This window comes from Rhinopithecus bieti, unplaced genomic scaffold (genome assembly GCF_001698545.2).
Source record: "Rhinopithecus bieti isolate Rb0 unplaced genomic scaffold, ASM169854v2 scaffold_11161, whole genome shotgun sequence".
NCBI lineage: Eukaryota > Metazoa > Chordata > Mammalia > Primates > Cercopithecidae > Rhinopithecus > Rhinopithecus bieti.
This window is the reverse complement of record NW_016806937.1, coordinates 1,914,049-1,940,486: the sequence shown is the minus strand read 5'-3', so window position 1 is coordinate 1,940,486 and position 26,438 is coordinate 1,914,049. Positions and strand designations below refer to the sequence as shown.

At 48.0% G+C, this 26,438-nt stretch overlaps 1 protein-coding gene and 1 pseudogene across 5 annotated transcripts in view; both read right to left on the bottom strand.

Annotated features, from left to right (window-relative positions):
• Window positions 1-24,900, bottom strand: part of DRC7 (dynein regulatory complex subunit 7) — a 35,323-nt gene extending 10,423 nt beyond the window's left edge. The window contains exons 1-9 of one of the 5 annotated variants that reach the window (XM_017878885.1): window positions 24,841-24,900; window positions 23,106-23,296; window positions 21,526-21,765; window positions 20,653-20,827; window positions 19,429-19,554; window positions 17,614-17,808; window positions 14,705-14,863; window positions 12,529-12,747; window positions 1,723-1,851 (exon numbers count right to left, since the gene is read on the bottom strand). In XM_017878885.1, coding sequence (XP_017734374.1) covers window positions 1,723-1,851; window positions 12,529-12,747; window positions 14,705-14,863; window positions 17,614-17,808; window positions 19,429-19,554; window positions 20,653-20,827; window positions 21,526-21,728 — 1,206 coding nt within the window. In that variant the 5' untranslated portion in view covers window positions 21,729-21,765; window positions 23,106-23,296; window positions 24,841-24,900. Of the gene's footprint in view, window positions 1-1,722; window positions 1,852-12,528; window positions 12,748-14,704; window positions 14,864-17,613; window positions 17,809-19,428; window positions 19,555-19,887; window positions 19,954-20,652; window positions 20,828-21,525; window positions 21,766-23,105; window positions 23,297-24,840 lie in introns of those variants that run through there. The other 4 variants (XM_017878886.1, XM_017878887.1, XM_017878888.1 and 1 more) reach the window with 4 other exon arrangements.
• Window positions 5,289-6,447, bottom strand: LOC108533912 (mitochondrial carrier homolog 2-like; annotated as a pseudogene).
• Window positions 24,901-26,438: the final 1,538 nt, after the last annotated feature.

Genomic DNA, 26,438 nt, shown 5'->3' with positions numbered 1-26,438 from the left:
CTCTGTGTGTGAGTCTTCCCATCGGTAAAATGGGATCATATTAATCACAGGTGGTAATACCAGCGCCCACCTCACCAGGTGGCTGTGGGGATTTTAACGAGTTACTTCAGGTTAAATAGATACAACAGATCCCAATGCTTAGTAAGGACCATATGAGTGCTACCTTTTACTTCGGGCTGAATAGATGGCGACCCCCTAAAATTCATAGGTTGAAGTTTTAAGCCCTGAAAGTGACTATATTTGTTTTATTTATTTTTCATATGTTTTATTTGTTGTTGTTGTCTTGATCACTTACTGTTTGAATGATTGTATTTAGAGACAGGGTCTTTAGAGAGGTGATTAAGATCAAATGAGTTCAATTAGAGTGGGCCCTAATCCAATAGGACTGTGTTGGTTGGGCATGGTGGCTCATGCCTGTAATACCAACACTTTGGGAGGCCAAGGCAAGGGGATCTCTTGAGCCCAGGAGTTCAAGACCAGCCTAGATAACATAGCAAGACCATGTCTCTCTGAAAAACAAAAATTAGCCAGGTGTGGTGGTGTGTGTCTGTAGTCCCAGCTACTCAAGAGGCCAAGGTGGAAAGATCATTTGGGCCCAGGAGTTCGAGGCTGCAGTGAGCTATGATCGTGCCACTGCACTCCAGCCTGAGCAACAGAGGAGACCCTGCCTCAAAACAATTAAAAAAAAAATATGACTGATGTCCTTATAAGAACAGATTGGGACATAGATTTGTACAGAGGGAAGACAGTGTGAAGACAGGGAGAAGACAGCTGTCTACAAGCCAAGGACAGGGGTCTCAGAAGGAACCAACCCTGTCCACACCTTGATCTCAGACTTCCAGCCTCCAGAACTGTAAGAAAATTAATTTCTGTCGTTTAAGCACCCCCATCTGTGGTGCTTTGTGATGCCAGACGAATGCACCTATTAGAATTACTATGAATACAACTATGACCCTTCTGCCTCCATTTCACATAAAGGCTGAAACTGAATTCAGAGAAGGGAGGCTGGTGATGTGGGTAAGGCCCTGGCCAACGACTTTCAGAGGAACTGACAGAACAGACAAGAAAGGCCTGGCAGCGTGTGGGGCTCATGATGGCTACGTGGGATGGAATGGAGAACAGTCAGCTCTGGGACTCCCAGGGGGTTGCAGAGTGGGGTCTTATGACCCCGCTCTGCAACTTTCTTTTTTTAAATTTATTTTATTTTATTTTTTGTGGTGGGGTGGGGTTGCCCAGGCTGGAATGCAGTGGCAGGAACACAGCTCCCTGCAGCTTCGACCTCCCAGTCTCAAGTGATCCTCCTGCCTCAGCCTCCCAAGTAGCTGGGACTACAGGTGCATGCCACCACAGCCAGCTAATTTTTAAATTTTCTTGTAGAGACAGGGTCCCACTATGTTGCCCAGGCTGGCAAGGGGCATGCTTTTCAAAGGAGCAGGGCAACTCCTGAACAAGGTGGACGATATGGGGGGCAGAAGACCTGACTTCAAGTCCTGTCCCTTCCTTAACCCACTGGGAGGTCCTGGGTAGGCTACTGGCCTTTCTGGGCCTCAATGTGCCCATCTGTAAAATAAGGGAATTGCCCAAGCCTTCGTGCTTTGAGGAACGGATCATTGGTCTACTTGGGCCATCCCCCACTGCCACACACATGCTGCTGGGGACACTTGTCAGGCTCCCTGAAGCCTTCACACACATTCCCTTGGTTCTTGAGCTGCTGAGACTCACCAGATTTTCCACATCATCGTCATCGTTTATCCCACTGTCATCTTCTTCAGTCAGGGACAGCTGAGACTTATCAGTCCCCAGAAGCATGTACTCCCACCTCACAGGGTCACCCAGGTCAAAGATCAAGTCCTGTTGGGGATGAGGACAGTCAACTGAGTGTACCCCACAGCCACCACGTCCCCATCTGCTCCATGAGGAGTTGGGAGACGGCTACTCCAGGGCAGAGAAGGGACCTGGGCCCAGGGCTTAGAGAAGCAGAATGTCAGTCCCAGGCGGCTCTGAGAGTCCACGCCCACCCTCCTCATCCCAACAGGGAAACTGAGGCCCCGAGGGGAAGCAGAACTCCCTGCCCATCATTCAGCCTCTCTGTGAGGAAATCTCGTGCTGACCTCTGTGAAAGACTATGAGGCTCTCTGGCCTAGGCTAGACCTGGATGTGCAGGTCTTTCCGCATCAGCTGGGCAGTGCTTAGAGCCAATGAAAACAAACCAGCAAGATTTGATGGCAGAAGGGTCTAGCACCTCCCAGAAAGCGGAAGATTTTTAAAAAAGGCTTCCTCCTGTTTATTTTACCCATGCCAGGAACAAGGGAACTAGGCAGGCACACGTGGAGGTTATACATAAGAAGCAGGTGGACAGCCAGGCATGGTGACTTGTGCCTGTAGTTCCAGCACTTTGGGAGACTGACACAGAAGGATCACTTGAACCCAGGAGCTCAAGACCAGCCTGGGTAGCAAAGGGAGATCCCATCTCTACAATTTTTTTTTTTTTTTTGAGACAGAGTCTCACTCTGTTGCCCAGGCTGGAGTACAGTGGCGTGATCTTGGCTCACTGCAACCTCTGCCTCCCAGGCTCAAGCGATTTTCCTGCCTCAGCCTCCTGAGTAGCTGGGATTACAGGCACATGCCACCATGCCTGGCTCATTTTTATATTTTTAGTAGAGATGGGGTTTCACCAATTTGGCCAGGCTGGTTTCGAACTCCTGACCTCAAGTGATACGCCTGCCTTGGCCTCCCAAAGTACTGGGATTATAGGCATGAGCCACTGTGCCTGGCCTTTTTTTTTCTTTTTTTTTTTTTTTTTTGCCAGTGCATGGTGGCATGCACCTGTAGTCCTGGCTACTTGGGAGGCTGAGGTAGGAGGATCACTTGATCCCAGGAAGTTGAGGCTGCAGCGAGTTGTGAATACACCACTGTACTCTAGCCTGGGAGACAGAGTAAGACCCTGTCTCTCCAAAACAAAACAAACAAAAAAAAACAGCAGGTGGGTGGGAATTTCTCCTTTATGGAGTGTGTCTGCCACCTCTTCTCTTTCTTTTCTCTCTGGTTTTTTTTGTTTGTTTGTTTGTTTTTTGTTTTTTGAGACAAGATCTCCCTCTGTTGCCCAGGCTGGAGTGCAGTGGCACGATCTTGGCTCACTGCAACCTCCACCCCCTGGGTTTGAGCGATTCTCATACCTCAGCCTCCTGAGTAGCTGGGACTACAAGTGCACGCCACCATAGCCCAGCTAATTTTTACATTTTTAGTAGAGATGGGTTTCACCATGTTGGTCAGGCTGGTCTCAAACTCCTGACCTCTTTTCACCCAGCCCACCTGAAGCCTCGGTCCCCTCAATAAAAGTGGTTCATCTGTCAGATAATTCCTAGAAGGTGGGGAGCACCTCACATTCTAAGCAACACCTTCCTAGAGCAAGGTGTTCTCCTCACCCTAAATCATGTTCCAGAGGAAATCAAAAGCTGCAGAACAGCTGCCTGGAGGGGTGTTAATATTAAGCTGTTCTGAAGCCAACACTCAGCCTAGTACTCACTGTCGTGTATGAGTCCTGGGAGGGCTCCTGAGTATTTCTCTGCCCTAGCTGGTGGGTGGAGGGGAGAGAAATAGGGGGCACAACAGAGGAGAGTGGGGGAGAGAACTGCTGGTAGATGTCACAGCAACTGCGGACAAAGCTTAGTGGGCTTAGTGGATAGGAACCCAACTGTATAGATATTTGCCGCATTTCACACTTTGTTTTTTTTTTGGAGGTGGAGTCTTGCTCTGTCGCCCAGGCTGGAGTGCACTGGCGCAATCTCGGCTCACGGCAATCTCTGCCTCCTCGGTTCAAGCAATTCTCACGCCTCAGCTTCCCAGTTAGCTGGGATTACAGGCGCCCGCCACCACACCTGGCTAATTTTTGTATTTTTAGTAGAGATGGGGTTTCACCATATTGGCCAGGCTGGTCTTGAACTCCTGGCCTCAAGTGATCCATCCACCTTGGCCTCTCAAAGTCCTGGGATTAAAGGCGTGAGCCACCGTGCCTGGCCAACCTACTTTCACTCTTGGCCTATATTTTGTTACTTTTGTAAACCAGTGTAAGCATTAGTTAGATATTATGCTTTGTTACTTTAAGTTCTATTTCTTTAGAAAAAGCATAATTGAATGGACAACGGCCACATCCATGTGTCCAGGGTATGTTAGCAACAGGCAGTCACTCTGTGGATGCCTTACCATCCTCCTCCAACCCCTCGCTATTTCAAGGTTCTTTGAAGAAACAAAGCAGCTGCTCCAATGTTCGTGTGGTGGTAAAAGTGACAGCCTATGTCATCATCTCTTCCTCATGCCCTCACTTGGTACAGTACTGCCCCTCTGGCCTCACTTCCGCCTTCACCTTGGAGCCTGATGGATGGGATGGGGACATTCAGGCTGGAAGAGGGGCTGAAGGAGGACTGTAGCATCCTCTGAAGGGCTGTTATCCTTCAGAGGACACTGACCACCATGGTGCTTATGAGCCCAGGCCCTGGGGGAGGGCAGTGTCGGCTCTTCTCCCTCTGCGTGGCGTGGGAGAAGTGATCTCACTTCACTCGGCCTCAGTTTCCTTACCTGTAAATGGGAGCAACAATAGTTAACATGTATTGAACAGCTAGAGACTATTTTGAGCACCTACTGAGTGTTACTTTCCACAACCCTGGAATCAGTGTCTAAGGGAGGCAGAGTGACGAGAGGCATCTCCTTTGCTGAAGGCAGAAGTTTCTCTATCTTGGAGCCTCTGACTTATTCACAGAGACAGAGCAACCAGCAGAGCAATCATGCATCAACTCTGCCTGTCTCCCGCAGGGGCCGGCAGTCGTCCCTCTGACACTTATTTACTTATTTATTCATTCCCCAGGACTAAATGACCATTTAAAAAGGTCATCAGGTACAGTGGCTCAGGCCTGTAATCCCAACACTTTGGGATGCCAAGGTGGGCAGATCATTTGAGGTCAGGGGTTCGAGACCAGCCTGGCCAAAATGGTGAAACGCTGTCTCTACTAAAAATACAAAAAAATTAGCCAGGTGTGGTGGTGTCTGCCTGTAATCCCAGCTACTCAGGCTGAGGTGAGAAGATCACTGGAACCCTGGAGGCGGGGACTGCAGTGAGCCAAGATCGCACCACTGCACTCCAACGTGGGTGACAGAGCGAGACTCTGTCTCAAAAATAAAATAAAATAAAAGTGTGGACCACTATATAGAAATCAACATTGTCTCCCATAATTTGGTGCGTCTGGGACTATAGAAATGTCACTGTCTCACCCTACATCTTCAAATTCACATTCTCAGGTCAACACAAGTCTTCCAAAGGGATCCTTTGGGAAAAACAAGCTATTTCCTCGGCTCATATTTCCCTGTTTTTGTAGCATGCACCAGCAATGTATGCAAGTAGTATAAGAAGGGAGTCCACCAGCAAGCCCATGGCTGTTGACAGCCATAAGATTAGAGCCCAGCACAAAGGGATAGGTCAACATACTGGCAAGCAGTGCTGTGACAGCTTGAGAATAACTCTTCATACTGTTCATTTCATTCCTGATAGAAACCTCACTGTCCAGTGCGTGCATGCGTGCGCGCGTGTGTGTGTGTGTGTGAGAAAGAGAGAGACTCTCTCTCTGTTGTCCAGGCTGAAGTGCAGTGGCACAATCATGGCTCACTGTAGCCTTGACCTCCTGGGCTCAAGCAATTGTCCCACCTCAGCCTCCCTAGTAGCTGGGACTACAGGTGCATGCCGTCATGCCTGGCTAATTTTTTTGAATTTTTTTTTTATAGAGATGAGGTCTTACTTTGTTGCCCAGGCTGGTCTCAAACTTCTGAGCTCAAGCGATCCTCTTACCTCATCCTCCCAAAGTATCGGGATTACAGGCGTAAGCTGCCATGCCCCACCAGAGTGCATAGGTATTGATGAGGTAGGCCAGCGAGTTACAGAGCCATAAAGAAATGATGTTGCCTAGGAGGAGGTGAGGAACAAGACAGATGAGAAATCCTAGGATGCCTTCTTCCCAGTAGATGTTTGCTATGGAGTCACAAAGTTCACAGTACTTGGACTCTCTGTCAATGAATTGTACCATAAATCTCAGTAATCATGCAGAAGGGATGTGCAATGGGAGTAGCAGCAGAACGAGTGATTATCTCTCGAGTTATCTCCATGATAACTCAGTCAAAGGAAGATGAGACAGCTTTCTGTACATTTCCAGGTCCTAACTACTGCAAAATTTGACCGTGGATTCCCAAGCAGTTTTGGAGTTAAGTGTGTGAACAACCTGCACCTCCCATCAATGCTGGCAATGTACTGAGTATAACTAAAGGGACCAGGAAGCTGACCTACTTGCTGCCCCAAAGTATTCTGACCTGTTGTTGCAGGAAGAGGCTCATACCCCATGAGAGCAGCTGGGACAGGATGGTGAGACGGGAGCTCAGGAGCACCAGACTGGCTGCGTCCACCATGCAGATGGACAGACAGACCAAGCCACCAAGCAAATGAGAAAGCCATTCCTCAGGGTCTCCTTAAAAAGGACCCAAGGGAAATAGGCCTGGTCAGAAACAGAGTGCCTTCGAGACAACGAAAGAGCACTGATAGACATACCCGAGACTGGGTAATGTGCAAAGAAAAAAGAGGTTTAATGGACTCACAGTTCCACAAAGAGGACAACCAATGCTAATATAAATCAAAGCTCCAGTGGCTCTATTAATATCAGACAAAATAGATGTCAGAATGAAAAATATTACTAGGGACAAAGCTGATTGTTTCATGCTGATAGGTCAATTCGTCATGAGGACATAACAATCTCAAACATTTACTCATCTAATGGTAGGGCTTCAAAATACATGAAGCAAATACTGATAGAACTGAAAGAAGAAATAGAGAAATCCAAAATTGTAGCCCTAAGATTTCAATAATGTTGTCAATAATTGAAAGAAATGTAGGCAGAAAATCTGCAAAGATATACAAGATTTGAATAACACTATCAATCAACTTCAGATTATTGACATTTATAGAACATTCCACCTAATAGCAAAATACACATTCTTGTCAAGTACACACAGAAAATTCACCGTATTAAGAATTTGGTGAATTTCCTAGACAGACCATATTATGGTCCATAAAACAAACTATAGCACGTGTAAAATAATAGAAGTCATACCAAGTTATATTCTCTAATCACTACAGAATTAAATTAGAAATCAACAATAGAAAGATCTCTAGAGGGTTTCTAAATATCTGTAAACTAAACACATTTTCAAATGGTCCATGAATTAAAGGAGAAATTAAAAGGGAAATTGGAGAGCATATTGAATGGAAGGAAAATGAACACGATAGAGTAAAATGTGTGGGATGTCACTAAAGTAGTACTTCCGAGAGAAAGAAGGCTTATGTTAGAAAAGAACAGGCTTAGCCGGGCATGGTGGTGCATGCCTGTAATCTCAGCAACTCGGGAGGCTGAGCCAGGAGAATCACTTGAACCCAGGAGGTGGAGGTTGCAGTGATCCAAGATCGCACCATTGCACTCCAGCGTGGGCAACAAGAGCGAAACTCCATCTCAAAAAAAAAAAAAGAAAAAGAACAGTCTTAGATGAATTATCTCGGCTTCCATGTTAAGAAACTAGAAGAGAGTAAATGAAGCGCAAAGTAAGCATAAGGTATAAAATAATAAAGATCAGAGTGGACATCAATGAGATAGAAAACAAAAACAATGGAGAAAACTACAAAACCAAAACTGGTTTATTGACAATGAGGTAGGAGGTGGGACTCGACTCAGAAGGTGGGACTTGACTTCCAAGCGGGGGACTCAGACACTGGACCAAATTGAGGACTAGCTAAAACAGGGCCAGGCAACACCCAGAAATTACACCTTTCCATGGCAAAGACCCAGTGAACCAGAGGTTACCACCCTATTTCTAGAAATTTCTGCATAATCTGCCCCTTCATTTGCATATGATTAAAATGGATATAAATGTGACTGGGGATCTGCCTCTGAGCTGCTAATCTTGAAACCACCTTTGTACACTTATGGCTGAGACATTGAAAGAGATCTCACTTAATTGACTCCATCTTGCTTCTAACCTCCAAGCTGTCCTTGTTCATTCCTAGGTGCAGGCTGAACTAACTTTGGGAGAAACTTAGTTTATTATAGTTTAAAACAAAGGCGGTAATAGCCCTTTCCCAAAGCAGACTGCCTTCTTGCCTAGGGAACTAGATTGACTTTGTAGGACTAACATTAGCCACAAGATTAGAAATTATGGTTTAGGAATCATGCAGCTGGAGGCTACGAGATTCTGACCTTCCCTAAACTGCTCCTAAGATCAGTGCTTGAGATGTTTTGCAGACCCTGCACTTGATGGCTCAGCTGGCACCACCAGATGGATAAACTGGCTTATCTGATCTTGTGACCCCTACCCAGGAACAGACTTGGTGCAAGAAGACAGCTTTGATTTTCTATGATTTCATCTCTGACCAATCAGCACTCCTGGTTCACTGGCCTCCCCCAACCCACCAAGTTGTCCCTCAAAACTCTGCTCCCTGAATGCAAGAATGCTATGGGAGACTGATTTGAGTAATAATAAAACTCTGGTCTCCCACACAGCCAGCTCTGCATGAATTACTCTTTCTCTATTGCAATTCCCCAGACTTGAATCAGCTTTGTCTAGGCAGCGGGCAAGGTGGGTCCCTTGGGTGGTTACAATCTGGGCACACTGCCCATGGGGTAGCCCTGCTCCACAAGGAGCAGCCCGTCTGCTGCTGCCGTACGCTGCCACTTCAAGAAAAATTGCCTGTAACACCACCAGCTTGCCCTTGAATTATTTCCTGGAAAAAGCCACGAATCCTCACTGGCAAAGCCCTGATTTTGGGGCCTGCCCCTACGTCAAGACTGACAAAACTGACAAACCTCTAACCAGACTGACAGGAGAAAAAGAGAGACACACACATTACCAATATTAAGAATGAATGGGGTAATGTCACTAAAGACTCTAACATATTAGAAGGAAAATAAGGAGCTATTTTGAACACTTTATAATAACAAATTTGAAAACAAATGCACAAATTTCTTGAGAGATATGAACACCAAAGATCATTCAAAAAGAAATAACCTGAATATCCCTATTGAATTTGTACCTTAAAACCCTTCCACAAAGAAAATTCCAGCCACAGATGGCTTCACTTGCAGAATCCAGCAAACATGTACAAAAGAAATCATGCCAATTCTACAGAAACTCATCCAGAAAACTGAAGAAAAGGGAAACTTCCCAACTCATTCCACGAGACCAGCATTACTGTGATACCAAAACCTGGCAAAGATATTCTAAGAAAACTACAGAACAGTATCTCTCTTCAACAAAGATGCAGAAATTCTAAGCAAAATTTTCAGTTCAAAACTAATAATATTTAAATGATTAAACCATCCTAATGAAATGAGGTTTATCCCAGGAATGCATGATTAGTCTAACATTCAAAAATCAATCCAAGTAACTTACCATGTAGATAGACTAAAAAAGAAAAATCATAATAATATCAATAGATTCAGAAAAGTATTTGACAAAATCTAGCATCTATTTCTGAAAAAAAGTCTCAGCAAACTAGGACTAGAGAAAAACTTCCTTTATTTCATAAAGGGAACCAATAAGAGAAACCTGTGGCTAATACTATACTTAATAGTATGAGACTAAATTCTCTCCCTAAGATCAGGAATAAACAGGTGTGCTTTCATCACTTCTATTTAATATTTACTGGTGATTCTAGCCAGTGTGATAAGGCAAGAAAAGCATCCAGGTTGGAAAAGAAGTACAACTGTTTTTATTCACAGATAACATAATTATCTATATAAAAATTGATGGAATCCACACAAAGGCTATTAGGACAAATCAGTTAATTTGGGAAGATTTCAGGATAGAAAATCAATATGTAAAAATCAATTGCATTTCTATTCACTAGCAAAGAATAGTCAGAAGTTGAAATTTAAAAAAAATCATAGCATCAAAAAGTGAAATATTTAGGAATAAATCTGACAAAAGATGTGCAGGAACTGTACACCGAAACCTACAAAATGTTGCTGACAGAAATTTTAAAAGACTTAAATAACTGAAGAGAGATACCATGTTCATGGGTGAAAAATTCAATATTGTTGATAAAACGGTTCTCTCTCAATTGATCTATGGATCCAATATAATCTCAGTCACAATCTTCTTTTCAGGGCATGGGACGGTGGTTCAAACGTGTGATCCCAGCACTTCGGGAGGCCAAGATGGTTGGATTGCTTGAGACCAATCTGGGCAACATGGCAAAACCAATTTTTTGTCTCTATAAAAAATACAAAAATTAGCTGGGCATAGTGGCACATGCCTGTAGTCCCACCTACTCGGGAGGCTGAGGTGGAAGAATTGCTTGAGCCCAGAGGTTGAGGTTGAAGTGAGCCATGATCGCATCACTGCACTCCAGCCTGGTCAACAAAGGAAGGCCCTGTCACAAAAAATAAAAATCTTCTTTTGGGGTGATGAAAAAATTCTGGAATTAGATAGTGGTGATAGTTGCACAGTCTTGTAAATACACCAAAAGCCACTAACTTGTGCACTTTAGTGGATTTATGTTATGTCAATTACACCTCAACTTAAAAAAGGGGGGGAACACAGTCTAATTTACCAGTTAATAGAAGAAAAAATTATGATCATTTAATAGATGAAAAAAAATTGATATAAACAAATTTTGTTTGATTAAAAACTGCTAGTAAACAGAAAGAAATCCCTTAGTTAAAGGGTAGCTAGCTATAAAAACCCTACAGTTAAGATAAAAGTGAAATGTTATGATACTAAGGCTTTACTTGTGAATCAGGACTGAGACAGGATATTCAGAATCCCCACTTTAATTTGACATTATACTGGATGTACTAACCAGAGAAATAAAACAAGAAAAAGAAATGAAAAAGTATAAGGATTAAAAATAAATACAACAGCCGTCATTCAGCTGTAGGACTGATTGTGTATGCAGAAAATCCCAAAGTCTTTACAGATTAAATTTTAAAATGAATAAGTAGGTTTAAAACTTACTGGATATGTGAACAGTTTGTAAAAAGCAATTGCTTTTTTTTTTTGAGACAGAGTCTCGCTCTGTCTCCCAGGCTGGAGTGCAGTGGCACGATACAGGCTCACTACAACCTCCACCTCCCGGGTTCAAGCAATTCTCCTGTCTCAGCCTCCCAAGTAGCTGGGATTACAGGTGCCCACCACCACACTGGGCTATTTTTTTTATTTTTAGTAGAGACAGGGTTTCACCATGTTGGTCAGGCTGTTCTCGAACTCCTGACTTCAAGTGATCTACCCTTCTCGGCCTCACAAAGTGCTGGCATTACAGGTGTGAGCCCCCACACCCAGCCAAAAATCAATTGCATTAAATAAAACCACAGTGCAATACATGTCCACTACAACAGCTAAAATGGAAAAGAAAGTATCCAGCATTGGCAAGGATGTGGATGGAGCTCCGAGAACCCTCATACATTGCTGGTGGGAGTGTAAATGGATGCAATCACTTGAGAAATCGGGCAGTATCTACTAAAACTGAGCACATGCCCACCCTGTGACCCAGCAATTCCACCCCTCAGTAGTTACCCAACAGAAATATGTGTATGTGTTCACCGAAATACATGTATACAAATGTTCATGGCGGCACTATTCAAAATAGTCCCAAACTGGACACAGTCTCAATGTGCAACTGTAGAAAGGACAAATAAGTTCTGGTGTATTCAAATAATGGAAAAGTAATAAAAAATGAAAATCAACAAACCACACAAAAAACCATAATGAATTTCATAAACATAACCATTAGTGAAGGAATCCAGGCATAAGAGTATTGAATCACTGTGTGATTCAACTGATGTAAACTCCAAAAACAGATGAAACTAATGGATGTTGCTAGAAGTCAAGGTAGTGCTTAACTCTGGGGACGATGGTGGGGTTGGTGGCCAGGAGGGGACATGAGGGGGCTTATGCTGGTCCTGGCTACATATGTGTGTTCAGTGTGTGATAATTCAATGACATGTACACTTAGGATCGTGACCTCCTCTGTATCCTCTTGTAGGTGCGTGTGCGTACCAGTGTCACATACATAAGTTAAAAATACATTTGGGGCAAGATAGTAATTGTACAAAGGGACTTTCTGGGGTTCGGCCAATGTTCTATCTCTTGATCTGGGTGTAGGAAACCAAGGTGTGTTCAATTTGTGGAATTTCATTGAACTGTATGTATGCGTGGGATGAGTGCACTTTTCTGTATGTAGGTTACACTTCAATATAGAGTTTTTTAAAAATGCAAACAATCCACATTTTAGAAGGATACACAAATCAGGAGAGACAATAATCGTATCAGAATGATTATTCATGGGCAAGGGAGTGGGCCATGGAGACTCAGCTATGGAGAAGGTTCAAAGCCCTCGTGGCCTGGTGTCTCGCTCTCCCCAAGGTCTGGCTGCCATCGCTTCCCTCTATTCCTGTCACCTGCATTGTGCTTGCCACGCCCCCCCAGCTCCCCTTCCCCAGGCACCTTGCAGCAGTTCCAGCAATCCTGCATGTTGATCCAGTAGTTCTTGTGGTTCCAGAGGCTTTCGATGCCCAGGAAGCGCTCGTCCTGGGTGCTGTAGCTATGTCCTGTGAATGCGTCAATGAAGAAGTTCTCAGGCACTTCGCGCTTCCCTGATAACACAAGGACCCAGGAGTGCACCCGCAGGCCGTGCAGGGCATCCGGCTTTGCCTTCTCCACCTCCTGCCAAGGAAAGGTGAGTGACTATGAGTCAGATGGCTGGAAGAGGAGTGTCAGGGGCCCAGACATCTCCCTGGGGCTGGGCTCTGATGCAGATGGCACCATCAACTGGAGTGTGATGGCCCACCTCATCTCCCATCACCCAACCGCTGAGCCCATTTGTAAAATCAAAACAATGGGAGAGTCTGACTAGATCTGTGGTTTACAAATTGGACTCTTTGGGGCACTGGGCATCTGGGGGTTACTGGCTTTATATGTTGTGACTTTGGGTGAAGTTTCATCCACAGAAAGGAAATGGGAGACCAAGCAGCTTCCTTATCTGCCTCCCTCTGCGAGAACTGTGACTGTCCTGTTGTTCATTGTTATGTATAAATAGGTCTGGACCAGAAGAGAAGCTCAAGGAATACTCCATGGAAGGAAAGGAAAGAAGGGAGGGGGGAAAGAGGATTGGAGGAAGGATAGGAGTGTGGAGTTGAAAGAAGAGATGGGAGATGGGTGGAAGGATGGCTGGCAGGACGGATGAGAGAACTGATGGCAGGACAGATGGATAGGAGGATGGATGGATGGGAGGATGGATGGATAGGAGGATGGATGGATGGGAGGATGGATGGATGGGATGATGGATGGAAGGATGGGTGGATGGGAGGATGAGAGGATGGATGGATGGGAGGATGGGTGGATGGGAGGATGGATGGGTGGATGGGAAGATGGATGGATGGATGGATGCAAGGATGGGAGGATGGATGGATGGGTGGATGGGAGGATGGATGGATGGATGGGTGAGAGGATGGATGGATGGGAGGATGGATGGATGGGAGGAGAAATGGGAGGATGGATGGATGGGAGGATGGTGGGAGGATGGATGGAAGGATGGATGGGAGGATGGATGGGAGGATGGGTGGATGGGAGGATGGATAGATGAGAGGATGGATGGATGGGAGGATGGACAGATGGGAGGATGGATGGATGGGAGGATGGTGGGAGGATGGATGGATGGGAGGATGGATAAATGGGAGGATAGGTGAGAGGATGGATGGATGGGAGGATGGACGGAGGGGAGGATGGGTGGAAGGGAAGATGGATGGATGGAAGGATGGAAGGATGGGTGAGAGGATGGATGGATGGGAGGACGGATGAATGGGAGGAGAAATGGGAGGATAGAGGGATGGGAGGATGGTGGGAGGATGAATGGATGGGAGGATGGATGGATGGGAGGATGGATGGATGGGAGGATGGATGGGAGAATGGATGGGAGGATGGAGCAGGACAATGGATGGATGGGAGAATAGGTGGGTAAGAGGGTGGATAGATGGGAGGATGGATGGATGGGAGGATGGTGGGAGGATGGATGGGAGGATGGATGGGAGGAGAGATCGGAGGATGGATGACAGGATAGATGGATGGGAAGATGATGGATGGGAGGAGAAATGGGAGGATGGATGGATGGGAGGATGGGTGGGAAGATGGATGTATGGGAGGATAGGTGGGAGGATGGATGGATGGAAGGATGGATGGATGGATAGATGGATGGGAGGATGGATGGAAGGATGGATGGGAGAAGAGATCGGAGGATGAATGGGAGGATGGATGGATGGATGGGCAGATGGGAAGATGGATGGGAGGATGGATGGGAGGAGAGACAGGAGGATGAATGGATGGGAGAGTGTATGCAGGTATATCCCCAGTAAGAGTCTAAAGCAAAGAGGACACCAGAGCTGCCTAGCATAGAATGGGCTACCCCAGGCAGTACAGTGCCCTGATGTTAGGAGTCCATCATGAGAAGCTGGCTGACCACCAGTGGGAGATTCCTGCAGGGCCGGGTAGAGGTCGGGGGTGATTGTGAGGTGGACCTAGTTGGGGGATCCATACACACATCCCTTCCATGACTTGTGCCTCTTTTCCCATCCCTAGCAGTCATTTCTCGATAGCTGAGCCCAGGGGTTTGAGGCTGAGGACCCACCATGAGGCGCTCCTCCTCCTCCCTCAGCTGCTTCTTCTCCTGGGCTCTGATCTCCTGCTGCTTCTTTACCTCTTGCTCCTGCTCAAACCTGCTGCACAGGTCCCTGGGGGGTCTGATGGTGTACTTCTTAGGCAGAACCTTTTCCTCACTCTTGATGGTCTGTCACCCAAAAGAAGAGGAAGAGTCAGTGGCCCTGCATCCCCCCTTCACACATGCAACTCCAAGAGGTGAGACCTGCCCAGCCAGTCCCTCGGACCAGGGGATGGCAGCTACTCCTGTAGCCTGTGGCCTTTCTGGCCCTAAATGCAGAGGGAGCCCCAGCTCCAGCTCCTTGACCTTGGGAGGTCCTCTCACCTCTCTGAATCTCAGGTTCATGATGTGAGAATAATAGCAACTTTCTCCCCAGCCTCTTTCTGAGAAGTGAAGATAGAAAAAATGCCCAAGGGAGGTACCTGTCAGGGCCAAGAGCTCAGGAGGTGTGGCTTTCTCCTCTTCAATCCTTACCACCCATCCTAGCTGTGACCTAGGTCTGATCCAGAAGTGGGGAGAATTGTCAGGAGTTGGATTTTTCAGATCTTGTCATCAGAGGGCCTCATATGTTGACTTTAAGAATTTGCTGGGCCAGGAATGAGAATAAACTCTGTGTGTGTATGTGTGTGTGTACACGAGTACACTTGTGTGTGTACAAATATGTGCTAGGTGGTAAGAAGTATTCCCAGGAAAGTGCACTGCAGAGGCTGCAGAAGTGGGCCTATGATAGTTATGAAGGAGAAATAGTGAATCTCCAGGGTTTCAAGTTCACCTGACCCGGGCTTCAGTTCCTGAGTCTCCATTTTCCCACTGTGTAACTTTGGCCACATTATGTTACCTTTTGATTTCATCAACATACTTATCTGTAAAATAAGAGTGACAATACCTACCACACTGGGCCATCATGGGGAGCAACGAGCGCAATGGACATAAAAGTGGATTTTAAACCCGAAAATTCTCTGCATCTGTTTTGTTATTGATACAACATTAATCATTAAGCTTTTGGCTGAGCTGAGAGGGCTGAGATGCCTGGGTGGGAGCTCAGAGGTTCCTTTTTTCTTTTTTTCTTTTTTTTGGAGCCAGAGTATCCCTCTGTTACCCAGGCTGGAGTGCAATGGTGCAATCTCAGCTCACTGCAACCTCCACCTCCCAGGTTCAAGCGATTCTCCTGGCTCAGCCTCCGGAGTAGCTGGGTTTACAGGCACGTACCACCACGCCCAGCTAATTTTTATATTTTAGTAGAGATGGGGTTTTGCCATGTTGGCCAGGCTGGTCTGGAACTCCTGGGCTCAAGTGGTCCACCTGCCTCAGCCTCCCAAAATGCTGAGATTACAGGTATGAGCCACCGCACCCAGCCTGAGGCTTTTGAAGCCAAAAGCCATGGCGGAGCTCATGCTCCACCTTCTCTTGGGGAGGCAGGCCTGAGAGAGCAAGGCTCTTCTTGTGCCTCCCCTTCTGTCTCGCCCTTCTCCCACCAGAGCACCCACCCTGGGGTCCCTGGGTGCTCACCCAAGTATAACACAGCTACACGGTGATCCTGCTGGGTGCCTCAGGCCCCTGGATGCCCATCCCCAAGCTGCAGACACCCACGGGAGCCTGACCCTGATCCCAGAGTCCTGGAATTAATCACCTCATGAAGAGCATTTTCTGTTTGTAGTATGACTATTGTCTAAATGTAAAGAGATGCATTTGTGATTCTGATATTCATTTCAGAGTGTTTCTTGTGTCTGTAGCAGCCTCTGGTCCTTATGGAATTCTTAATGAGCAAATCTAAAAACACAGCCACCAGCCACTAAAGGGTTGGTGATTTTCTTTTTTTTCTTCTTTTTTTTTTTTTTTGTTATTAAAAAGGGGCCTGAGGGCCAGGCACCTTGGCTCATGCCTATAATCCCAGCACTTTGGAAGGCTGAGGCGGGATGATTGCTTGAGTCCAGGAGTTCACAACGAGCCTGGACAACATAGTGAGAACCTATGAAAAACAAACAAAATTAGCTGGCCGTCATGGTACATGCCTGTAGTCTCAGCCACTTGGGAGGCTGAGGTTGCAGTGGGCTGAGATCATGCCACTGCACTCCAGCTTTGGGTGACAGAGTAGGAGAGACCCCATCTCAAAAAAAAAAGCAGGGTGGTGGGGGGCTTTTTACCTCAGGAGTGTGGAACTGAGAACCAAATGTCTGTCCACTTGTCTGTTATTTTTTATTTATTATTTAAGATGGAGTCTTGCTCTGTCACCCAGGCTGGAGTGCAGTGACACAATCTCAGTTTACTGCAGCCTTTACCTCCCAGGTTCAAGTGATTCTCCTGTCTCAGCCTCCTGAGTAACTGGGACTACAGGCACATGCCACCATGCCTGGCTAATTTTTTTGTATTTTTGGTAGAGACGGGGTTTCACCTTGTTGGCCAGGCTGGTCTCAAACTCCTGACCTCAAGTGATTCACTTGCCTCGGACTCCCAAAGTGCAGGGATTACAGGCGTGAGCTACCACACCCAGCCTATTTTCTTATATAAAAATGGCTGGCTGGATTTTTATCAAATGCATAGGGTAAATTTGGAATCGTTTGACTTAAGATATAAGCTATGTGGCATTCATAAAATTTACCAAGCAGGGAGCATAGTAACTGAAAACTGAGTTACAACAGACAGAGAAGAACAGCCAGCTTGGAAAACTGGGCTGGATGTGTTAAGACATTGAGGACATAAATCACTGGTGGTTTGAAATATGAACTCCAGGGCAGTGGAAGGGCTGGTCGTGAGGGATCTCTGTCCATGTGGCCAGGGCTGGGGATGAGGCGGCAGGGATGGATGTCTCTAAGAATGGCACGACAGCACCGGGAATGTGCATCCTTTGGGAAACCCAGGCAGCTCGAGCCCGACCATACCTCCTTGGGCTTCACAGTGAGTGGGCACACCTCCCGCGTCAGGTCCATGTGGCACAGGTCCAGCGAGCCGTAGCCGTTGACGCAGTAAGCATCATAGCCGGAGCCAATGAGCATGGAGCAGAGCAGCGTGCTGAAGTCAAAGCAGTTCCCCTTCTGGTACTTGAGCACAGTGGTCGAGGAGTACAGGTGCGAGGGCTGGTCATAGTGGGACGGTCAGCACAGCTGGGGCTCCACTGCCCCAGCCTGTCCTCCCCACCGGTCACAGCCCACCACCTGTCAGGGCGGGGAGCCAGGACCAATGCACAGGCTGGACCTGCTTTGGGCCCCTAACCCTTGTGGGGTCAGGGAGCCTGCTAAGAATGGAATGAAAACCAGACACCATGCCATTCACATTTGCCTGTCATTTGAAGGGGCTATGGACTTGCTGATAGAGAAAACCTTTTGGACTGTAGAAGTGTCTGATCTAATGCCCTCTGATTGGTTAGTTTACTGTTTCGCTCCAATGTTCCCCTTTCCTTTGATCCCTACCTTTCCTCCTCCTCCCTTTATCAGTTCTCCACTGTTGACCTTGCCCTTTCTTCCTCCCTCCCTCTATTCTGAAGGAGAAGCTGATGGAGTTGACCAGAAGCCCAAAGATGGGATTAGGGCCATGGGTAGCCAGGCCTCCCTTCTCTTTCCTGCACCTCTTGAAGCCATGGCAGGGAAGCTCTGAACGCAAAGGAGAAAAGAGGTGGGAACCAGAAGCCCAGGCTTGCTGTGTGTCCTCAGGCAAGTGGCTGTCTCTCTCTGGGCCTGTTTGCCCTTAGGGCCCTGAGAGGCTATGCCCTGAGTCTGGCTGAACTTCCTTTTCCCAGACCATGCCTGGCATCCCATTGAAGGAAATAATGTACACAGTGATCAGTTTCCAAGGAAAAGTGCCTTGAATCTGCTTAGGTCAGCAAACTACCAAAAATAAAAACCCAGGATATACTAGGCCCCTGCTTGAATAGCCAAAGCCTGTTTGTCAGCCTCCTCCTTCCTCCGCTTTACCTACTGCCTTAGCTGCCCTCACTCAAACCAAAAAAGTTTAGCCTAAGATGAAAGTTTACTAGTCTGCAAAATAGTTGGCTTTGTCTGTTCTTATCAGCTTGCCCAGTTACCTAGGTCGTAAGTCAAATACTTAAAGAGCCCCTGAGCGAACTAGGATTGCAATGCATTGTGGGTTGCAACAAAATGCCGCAAAACAACCCTAGAAAAAACACCTAAAGCCCCTGCCTAACAATCAATAGGCGATGTCTGTGAAGATTGTGATCCCATAGTACTTAGCCTGTGAAGAACCAGGGGAGGGACCTGTGCACTAGGGGATAAATTGCTTGTTACAACTGTGCTGGGTGTGTCTGTCTCTCTGACACCCAATCTTGCAAGACCATCATTAAAAGTCTTACTTTCACTGTTCTCCAGGTCTCTATGTCTTTTTTTTTTTTTTTTTTTTTGAGATGGGAATTTTGCTCTTGTCACTCAGGCTAGAGTGCAATGGCGCCATCTCGGCTCACTGCAACCTCCACTTCCCAGGTTCAAGTGATTATCCTGCCTCAGCCTCCCCAGTAGCTAGGATTACAGGCACACGCCACTACACCCCACTAATTTTTGTATTTGTAGTAGAGACGAGGTTTCACCATGTTGGTCAGGCTGGTCTCAAACTCCTGACCTTGTGATCCGCCCACCTTGCCGTGCCTGGCCTCTAACTCCATTCTTTGGGTTTGGATGGGTGAGTTTGTTTCTCACACCATCTTAGTCCTAGTGGGCTCAGGCATGCAGCCTGTGAGTGGCACTTACCGGCTTGAGGGGGTCAGGCAGGGGCACCATGGTGAGGAAGTCAGAGACAAACTGGGCGCAGCTGTCCCAGTTGTAGAGCTCGGGGTAGGGCATCAGTGTGGGCCGGAGGGTTGTGCTCACGAACTTCTGCAAGGAAAGAGATGGTGCCAGTGGGGTCATGGCAGTAAAAATCTCTGAGATCCAGTGTTGGGGCCTTCTCCGAATCCACAGGGGGACCCTAGAGGCCCGAGCAAATGCGGAAGGCCAGGCCCACATGCCCTGGGGTGGCAGAGCAGCCCTTGGCTGGGAAGTTGACGCCCAGATCTGGCGCATGGCAGCCATCAGTGGCGTAGTGGCAATGACTGGGAGGCCCCCATCACGTTGCCAGCACCCGGAGACAGCACAAGCATATTCTGGATCTGGACTTTGAAGAGCTTTGAAGTTTTGCCGCCTTCAACCCCTAGGGCATCATGGAGACACCTGAGGCCCAGAGCGGGCTTGAGAGCTGCCTGAGGTGACCCAGCAAGTCAGGGCTGAATGAGGAGATCAGGTCTGTTTCCTGGGGTTCCTGGGGGCGATGCTCTCCCTGGGGCCTACAGAGGTTCTGGGCTGGGGCCAGCTGGTGGCCAGTACAGTCTGAATCCTCAGAGGTCAGCCTGTCCAGGGAAGGACAGAGAAATAAGACAAACTGGACCAGGACAGGCATAAGAACCTAAGCTCTGGCTTCTTCCTTCCAGGTCTGTGACCCAGAGCATGTGTCTGAGCCTTTCTGGGCCTCAGTTTCTCCATCTGTAGATGGAATGACATGGGGTTCATCCAAGGGGTAGGAAACAGCTGCCCATTGGCTGACAGGGACCCACAGACCCGCTTTATTTGGCCCACGTGACGATGTTTAGCATTTTTGTCAGCTGCCAGCATTTAAAAATCAGAGACTCCCACACAAATCCCCAGTCTCCTCTTGATCAGGTAGCCCCAGACCTGCAGTTTCCCTGGAGCAATCAGCAGCTGCCTCTTTAGGTGAGGCATGGGGTCTCCAGGCTACCACCACCCTCCAGGGTACTCTGCACTGAGCCTGCTGAGGCCTGCTGGCATTCGAGTTTATGTTTCCCCCAGACTAGAAGCACTCCAGTCCACAGGAGGTCTGTGATTTGGCCCAGTGCCCTTGGAGAACCCGCCCTACTTCCCTGTGCCCTCTGCTCTCCAGCCCCAGGCTCCCTGGTCCTGCCCTCAACATGCCAGCCTTACAGGCACTTCACACTCGTTCAGGGGGTGCAGGAAGAGGGGCACACGATCCGGGCACAGATGGCTGTACTGGCGGGAAAAGTTGTCTGCCACCTGCAGCAGATGTTCCTCCTTGGGTGTGTTGGTTTTGTAGGAAACAGGCAGCTTGGAGATGTCGATAGTGTCCTTGGTAAAGGCCCTGTGCCACAAGAGGGACGGCATTAGGGAAGCCATGCCTGGTGCACAGGAGCCCTGGTTCCACTGAGTTGCCATTGGCTCTATCCCTTCCTCATTTAATCCTCACAGCTACTGAGAAAGCAGGTATCATTAACATCTGCTTATTTATTAATTTGTTTGTTTATTTATTGATTGATATTTAAGAGACAGGTCTTGCTCTGTTGCCCAGGCTGGAGTGCGGTAGCACAGTCATAGCTCACTGCAGCCTTGAACTCCTGGGCTTAAGTGACCCTCCCACCTCAGCCTCCCAAGTAGCTGGGACTATAGGCACCACCACGCCTGGCTAATTTTTGTATTTTTTGTCGAGATGGATGGGGGTCTCGCTATGTTGCCCGGGCTGGTCTCAAACTCCTGGTCTCAAGCAATCCTCCCACCTCTTCCTTCTAAAGTGCTGGGACTACAGATGTGAGCCACAGCGCCCGGCCAGCACCTGCACTTTTAGACAGATAAAGGCACTGAGGCACCGAGAAGCTGAGTGACTTGCCCAAGGTCACACTGCTAGTGGGGGGAGCTTGGACACTCAGCCCAGGCCATTTGAAAGCAGAAAGACTTCACTCTTAACTGGTCACCCTGCCAGACCAGTCGCCACCACTCTGCCTGGGTCTCCCTGTGCCCAGCCCCGGTCTGCCCTTGCCAGGGCCCCCACCCTGCCACACTCACGGGAGCTCCGCTGAGATGGGGATCTGGATCTCCGACAGCTTCTTCTCCAGGTCTCTGAGCGTCTCCTGTGTCAAGGTGGTTTCCTCCTTCCGCACCTCGACTGGCCTCATCATTTTCTCAGTCCTCACCCATTCAGCCCGCTCGGCCGCCTCCTCCCGCTCTGCCTCCTCCTCCTCCTCCACCTTCTCCCTCAGGACCTCCATTCTGGAGCGTCTCTGGCTGTCTGGAGACAGAATGTCTCTGTGGGGAAGGGTAAGTATACTCCATGGCTGACTGTTAGACCAGGCAGGAGCCACCAACAGCACCAGGGCATCCCTGGGAGGCCTGGGAGATGGTTTTGGGGAGGTGTAGAGCACATAGGAAGGCAGTGATTCCCTCTTTGACTTCCTTTCAAACGTGGAGAAGGTCTCTGTTTGGTGCTACCCCATCTGTAACACCTTTCTAATCCTGGCAAATATTCCTTTACAACAAAGACAAAGCAGGCCTCCAGTTGGAAGCCATCATCAGGACAGGACAGGGCAGGACACATGTCAATTTGCTTTTAGTGTATTTGACAGTTATCCTTTTTTAAATTTTTTATTTTTTTGAGACAGGGTCTCACTCTGTCACCCAGGCTTGGAGTGCAGTAGCGCAAACATGGCTCACTGCAGCTTCAAACTCCCAGGCTCAAGCAATCCTCCCACCTCAGCCTCCCCAGTAGCTGAGACCACGGCACACACCACCACACGTGGCTATTTTTTTTTTTTTTTTGGTAGAGACAGGGTCTGGCTATGTTGCCCAGGCTCAAATTCCTGGCCTCAAGCGATCTTCCTGCTTTGGCCTCCCAAAGTGCTGGGATTACAGGCATGAGCCATTGTGCCAGCTGACAGTTAGCAATGACAAGTACTGCTAACGCTGTGGGGGTTACTATAGTATTGTCAAGTTTCCTATTTAAATAAATGAATTGGCTGTGTGTGGTGGCTCATGCCTGTAGTCCCAGCACTTTGGGAGGCCGAGGCAGGTGGATCACTTGAGGTCAGGAGTTCGAGAACAGCCTGGCCAATATGGCGAAACCCCGTCTCTACTAAAAATACAAAAAATTAGCCAGGCATGGTGGCATATGCCTGTAATCCCAGCTATTCAGGAGTCTGAGGCAGGAGAATCACTTGAACCTGGGAGGCAGAGGTTGCAGTAAGTTGAGATCACACCACTGTACTCTAGCCTGGGCAACAGAGTGAGACTCCATCTCAAATAAATAATAAATAAATAAATACATGAATAAATAAATTGGTTTAAAGAAAATCCTAACAGTAAGGTAATATGGACTACAACCCACCCAAAAATGAAGATGGCAGGTGAATGATATCTCACCTGACCAAATTGGGAACCAAGGCACAGAGAGTGAAGGTGCCTGCACCAGGACACACAAACAGGAAGTGGGGGGTGGGGGTAACAGAGCCTGCTCTCACTTGGCCAAGGCCTGTGTCGGCCCAGAGAACAGGCTTCATTCTGTGATCCACGCAGAGACGCCACATGTGCTCACTATATGTCCTGCGACCACAGAGCAGAGCCTCACTGAGCGGGTACTGCTAGTCACCTACCCAAAGATCCAGTCTCCTCTTCTGTACGGCAGAACCCCAGTTGTGTGGGGTCAGCAGTGTGCCTGGTTTGAATTGCTCAGCTTCCCAGATCCTCTTGTAGCTAGAGGTGGGCCTGGGATGTGACGTGGTTCTGGCCAATGAGATGTGGGCAGAAGTTATCGGGGCGCCCTCTGCCCTTCTCCTCCTCCCACCTGGAATGTGGAGATAGAGTGGGAGGTGGGGCAGTCCAGGTGAGACCATGAGGTGACCACAGATGAGGGCTAAAGCAGCCTGCTAAGGATGGCAGGGCCAAGAGATCGGGGAGCTGTGGTGCCACAGAGGACTGGAGTGCCACCTCCAGCCTTTCCTCATATAAGAAACGTCAGCCTCTATGGGGGTCCCTGATCCACACTGCCCAATGCCACCCCAGCTGATGCAGCCTCCCAGCTGGGGTCTTTCTATTTCTCTCCTCCAACATCTGTTTTCCTTACAGTAAACAGGGGTCCAGAGAGGAGGAAAACAAATGAAACCCACAGGACAAAGGGCGCGAGTAGTGAGGAGAAAAAAGCAGAATCCCCTCGGCTTTGTAATCATCCCCCACTTCCCTGGGTGAAGCCAGGAACAAGAGGGCAGAAGGGAGCAGCAGATAAAGGCTGGTCCCATTCCCCACTCCACACCCACGCGGGCCGCCTCCGCCTCTTAGGGAGGTGAGTCACTGGCCACCAGCCAGGACCGAGCCCGGTTGGGGAAACCCTGGCTTTGCCAGTAGCTCCTGCTGGACCCTTGGGTCACTGTCTGCTCCTTTCTGTGCCTCAGTTTCTCTTTACAATAGGAAGGGAGGACAGATATTTTCTGTCCAATTCTGACATTCTGTGCTCTGGGACTCAGGAGGGGACAAATGCTCATCTGGCTGGAGCCCACCCAAGCCCAGGTGGGCCAACAGCATTCAGGACCCCAGATCCTCAGGGGAGAACCTCTAGCCAAGCAGCACTTCCCAGTCATCAGATCCATTTGTCGGCCTCTTGGTCCCAGAGAGAATGAGCACAGGGAGGGCAGTCATCACCATTACAAGGCACTTACAGTTTGCTGAACACCTACTGTGTGCCACGCCCTGTGCTGAGGGTTGTACGGAGATCATCTCACTTATCCTCTACTGATTCTGGGAGGCAGACACTTAGGACACCCACTTTGCAGATGAGAAGACTGGGGCCCAGAGAGGTTGAGTGCACTGCTTAAGGTCACAGCTAGTAAGTAGCAGGTCTGGGATTTGAACCCAAGTATTTCTGGTTGTGAAACCTGTGCATCTCAGGCTAGAAGAGATGTGAGATGGGGAAGTGCTAGAAGGGATGGTGGGTGAGTGGTGGGCAAGGAAAGAAGTAGGATGAAGAGAAAGCCAATGTGTCAGTCCCAGAACACCGTGTCAGTCCCAGAACACCATCAGAGGCAGAGCTGGGGAGAAGAACCCACAGTACTTTATTCCCTACACAGGTGGCCTCTTCAGCTATAGCCCAGTGTGGGGAAGGCAGTCTTGTCTCAAGGTTCCCTAGATTCGGCCCCAACCCACAGGCCCTTTCCTGCACCCCCTCTCCACCAGCAACTTCCTCCTCCCAACACACATAAACACACACACACACACACCCCAACAACTTCCCCAGAAAGATCAGGGCTGGAGGCCCCAGGCAGAAGGGGCCACCAGCCTCGCCCTCTCCCTGCCAAACAGGGTCCAGCCACCCCAAGTCCCTTGCTCCCTCCTCACCCCTCCGAGGACAGCCTGCGCTAGCTGTTAGCCGTCTCCATGGTAACAGCCTGGGACGCTAAAGGCCGGTCCTGGGAGAGGAGGCTTCTGGGAAATGTAGTCTTCCCAGGTTGCATGGGTCCTTGGGCCTGCGTTGCGCTGGTATAGCGTGGCATCAACTTGCTAGTTGTTAACCTTTTCAAAATGTTTGTGAAACACAGCCATTATTAAAAATTAAAAGGGCTGGGCACGGTGGCTCACACTTGTAATCACAGCACTTTGGGAAGCCGAGGTAGGAGAATCCTTTGATCCCATGAGTTCAAAATCAGCCAGGGCAATATATAGTGAAACCCTCTCTTAAAAAAAAAAAAAAAAAAAAAGGCCATGGGGTTATTTACACCACAAAAATTAGCAAATGGCAAGACCAGGGCTTTTCCCCTGAGCGAGCCAGTTGTTAAACATCTACCAGCACACTGCAGCCCCTGCCACACAGCATGCCGAATGTGGCCGTGATCCAGACGGACAGAAACCAGTGTGGGGCCTGGAGTAGCTGCCAGCTGTGGTGGACAGAGCCACGTTGCCTTGACTGAGTCCTGGGTTCTAGTCCAGGCTGGGGCTCTGATGTAGAACATTACTTCGAAGTACGGGGAAAACCTATCCGTTAGGCTAGTGGCTCATGAAAATGTTTAATTTCTTTTAAATTCAGAAGAAAAAAATGAGAATAATAATGACTATATAACTATGAATCTGCCCTGAATTATATTTATGTTTGTACCAATATAGGCCTAAAATATAATCTTTACTGTTTTATTTTTGGAGGGAGGGGTGCCCAGGCCTTTTTTGGTCAGGGGATAGGGCTGCCAGGAGGGAATCCAGACTGTCACTGTGCTGACAAGGTTGCACAGTTAGTGTTACTGCTAAAAACTTAGGAATTGCCTCCGTTCTCATGAATAGAGAATGATTTTCCCCCTCCCGGTTTGAATATCATGCAGCCATAAAAATAAGCTGTAAAGGATCAATTGCACTGTGGAGAGCTCACCAGAGGGTGTGTGTATTTCAGACTTGGTGCTAAGCAACTCGTAATTACCTCTGTGGGGAACTGGCTGGGATGAGGGAGGGAAGTGAGGAGGGAAGAGAAAGGAAAACAGGTGACGTGTTATGCTGGTGGGATGCAGCATAGGCTTCATTTTCCTTTTTCAACCCTATGCAATATTTTATTCCTTTTACATATTTATTCATTCCTTTTCCTCTCCATACCCACTTTCATTTCCCACCTCCATAAAGCAAGAGTTCTGATGCGTATTTTTTTTTTCCAAAATGAGCATTGTTTTGCGTGCTGGTATTTTAAATATATGTTTAATATGAGACTGAATGAATATATCCTTCTGGTTCTTATATTTTCATGAAGGGCTGTGTTTTCAAGATCTCTCCATGTTACTGTGTGGATCCACACTTATTACCTCTTTGTCCTTCCAGTGATGGGCATTCGGTGTCCAAGTGTTCTTGAGGGAGCTTTCAATGTCCCCAGGCACTGATAGTGGTTTAGGTTGTTACTGGAAACACAGAAAGATCAAACAAATGCTAAATGTGCCCCAGCCCTGAACCAAATTCCTTAAACC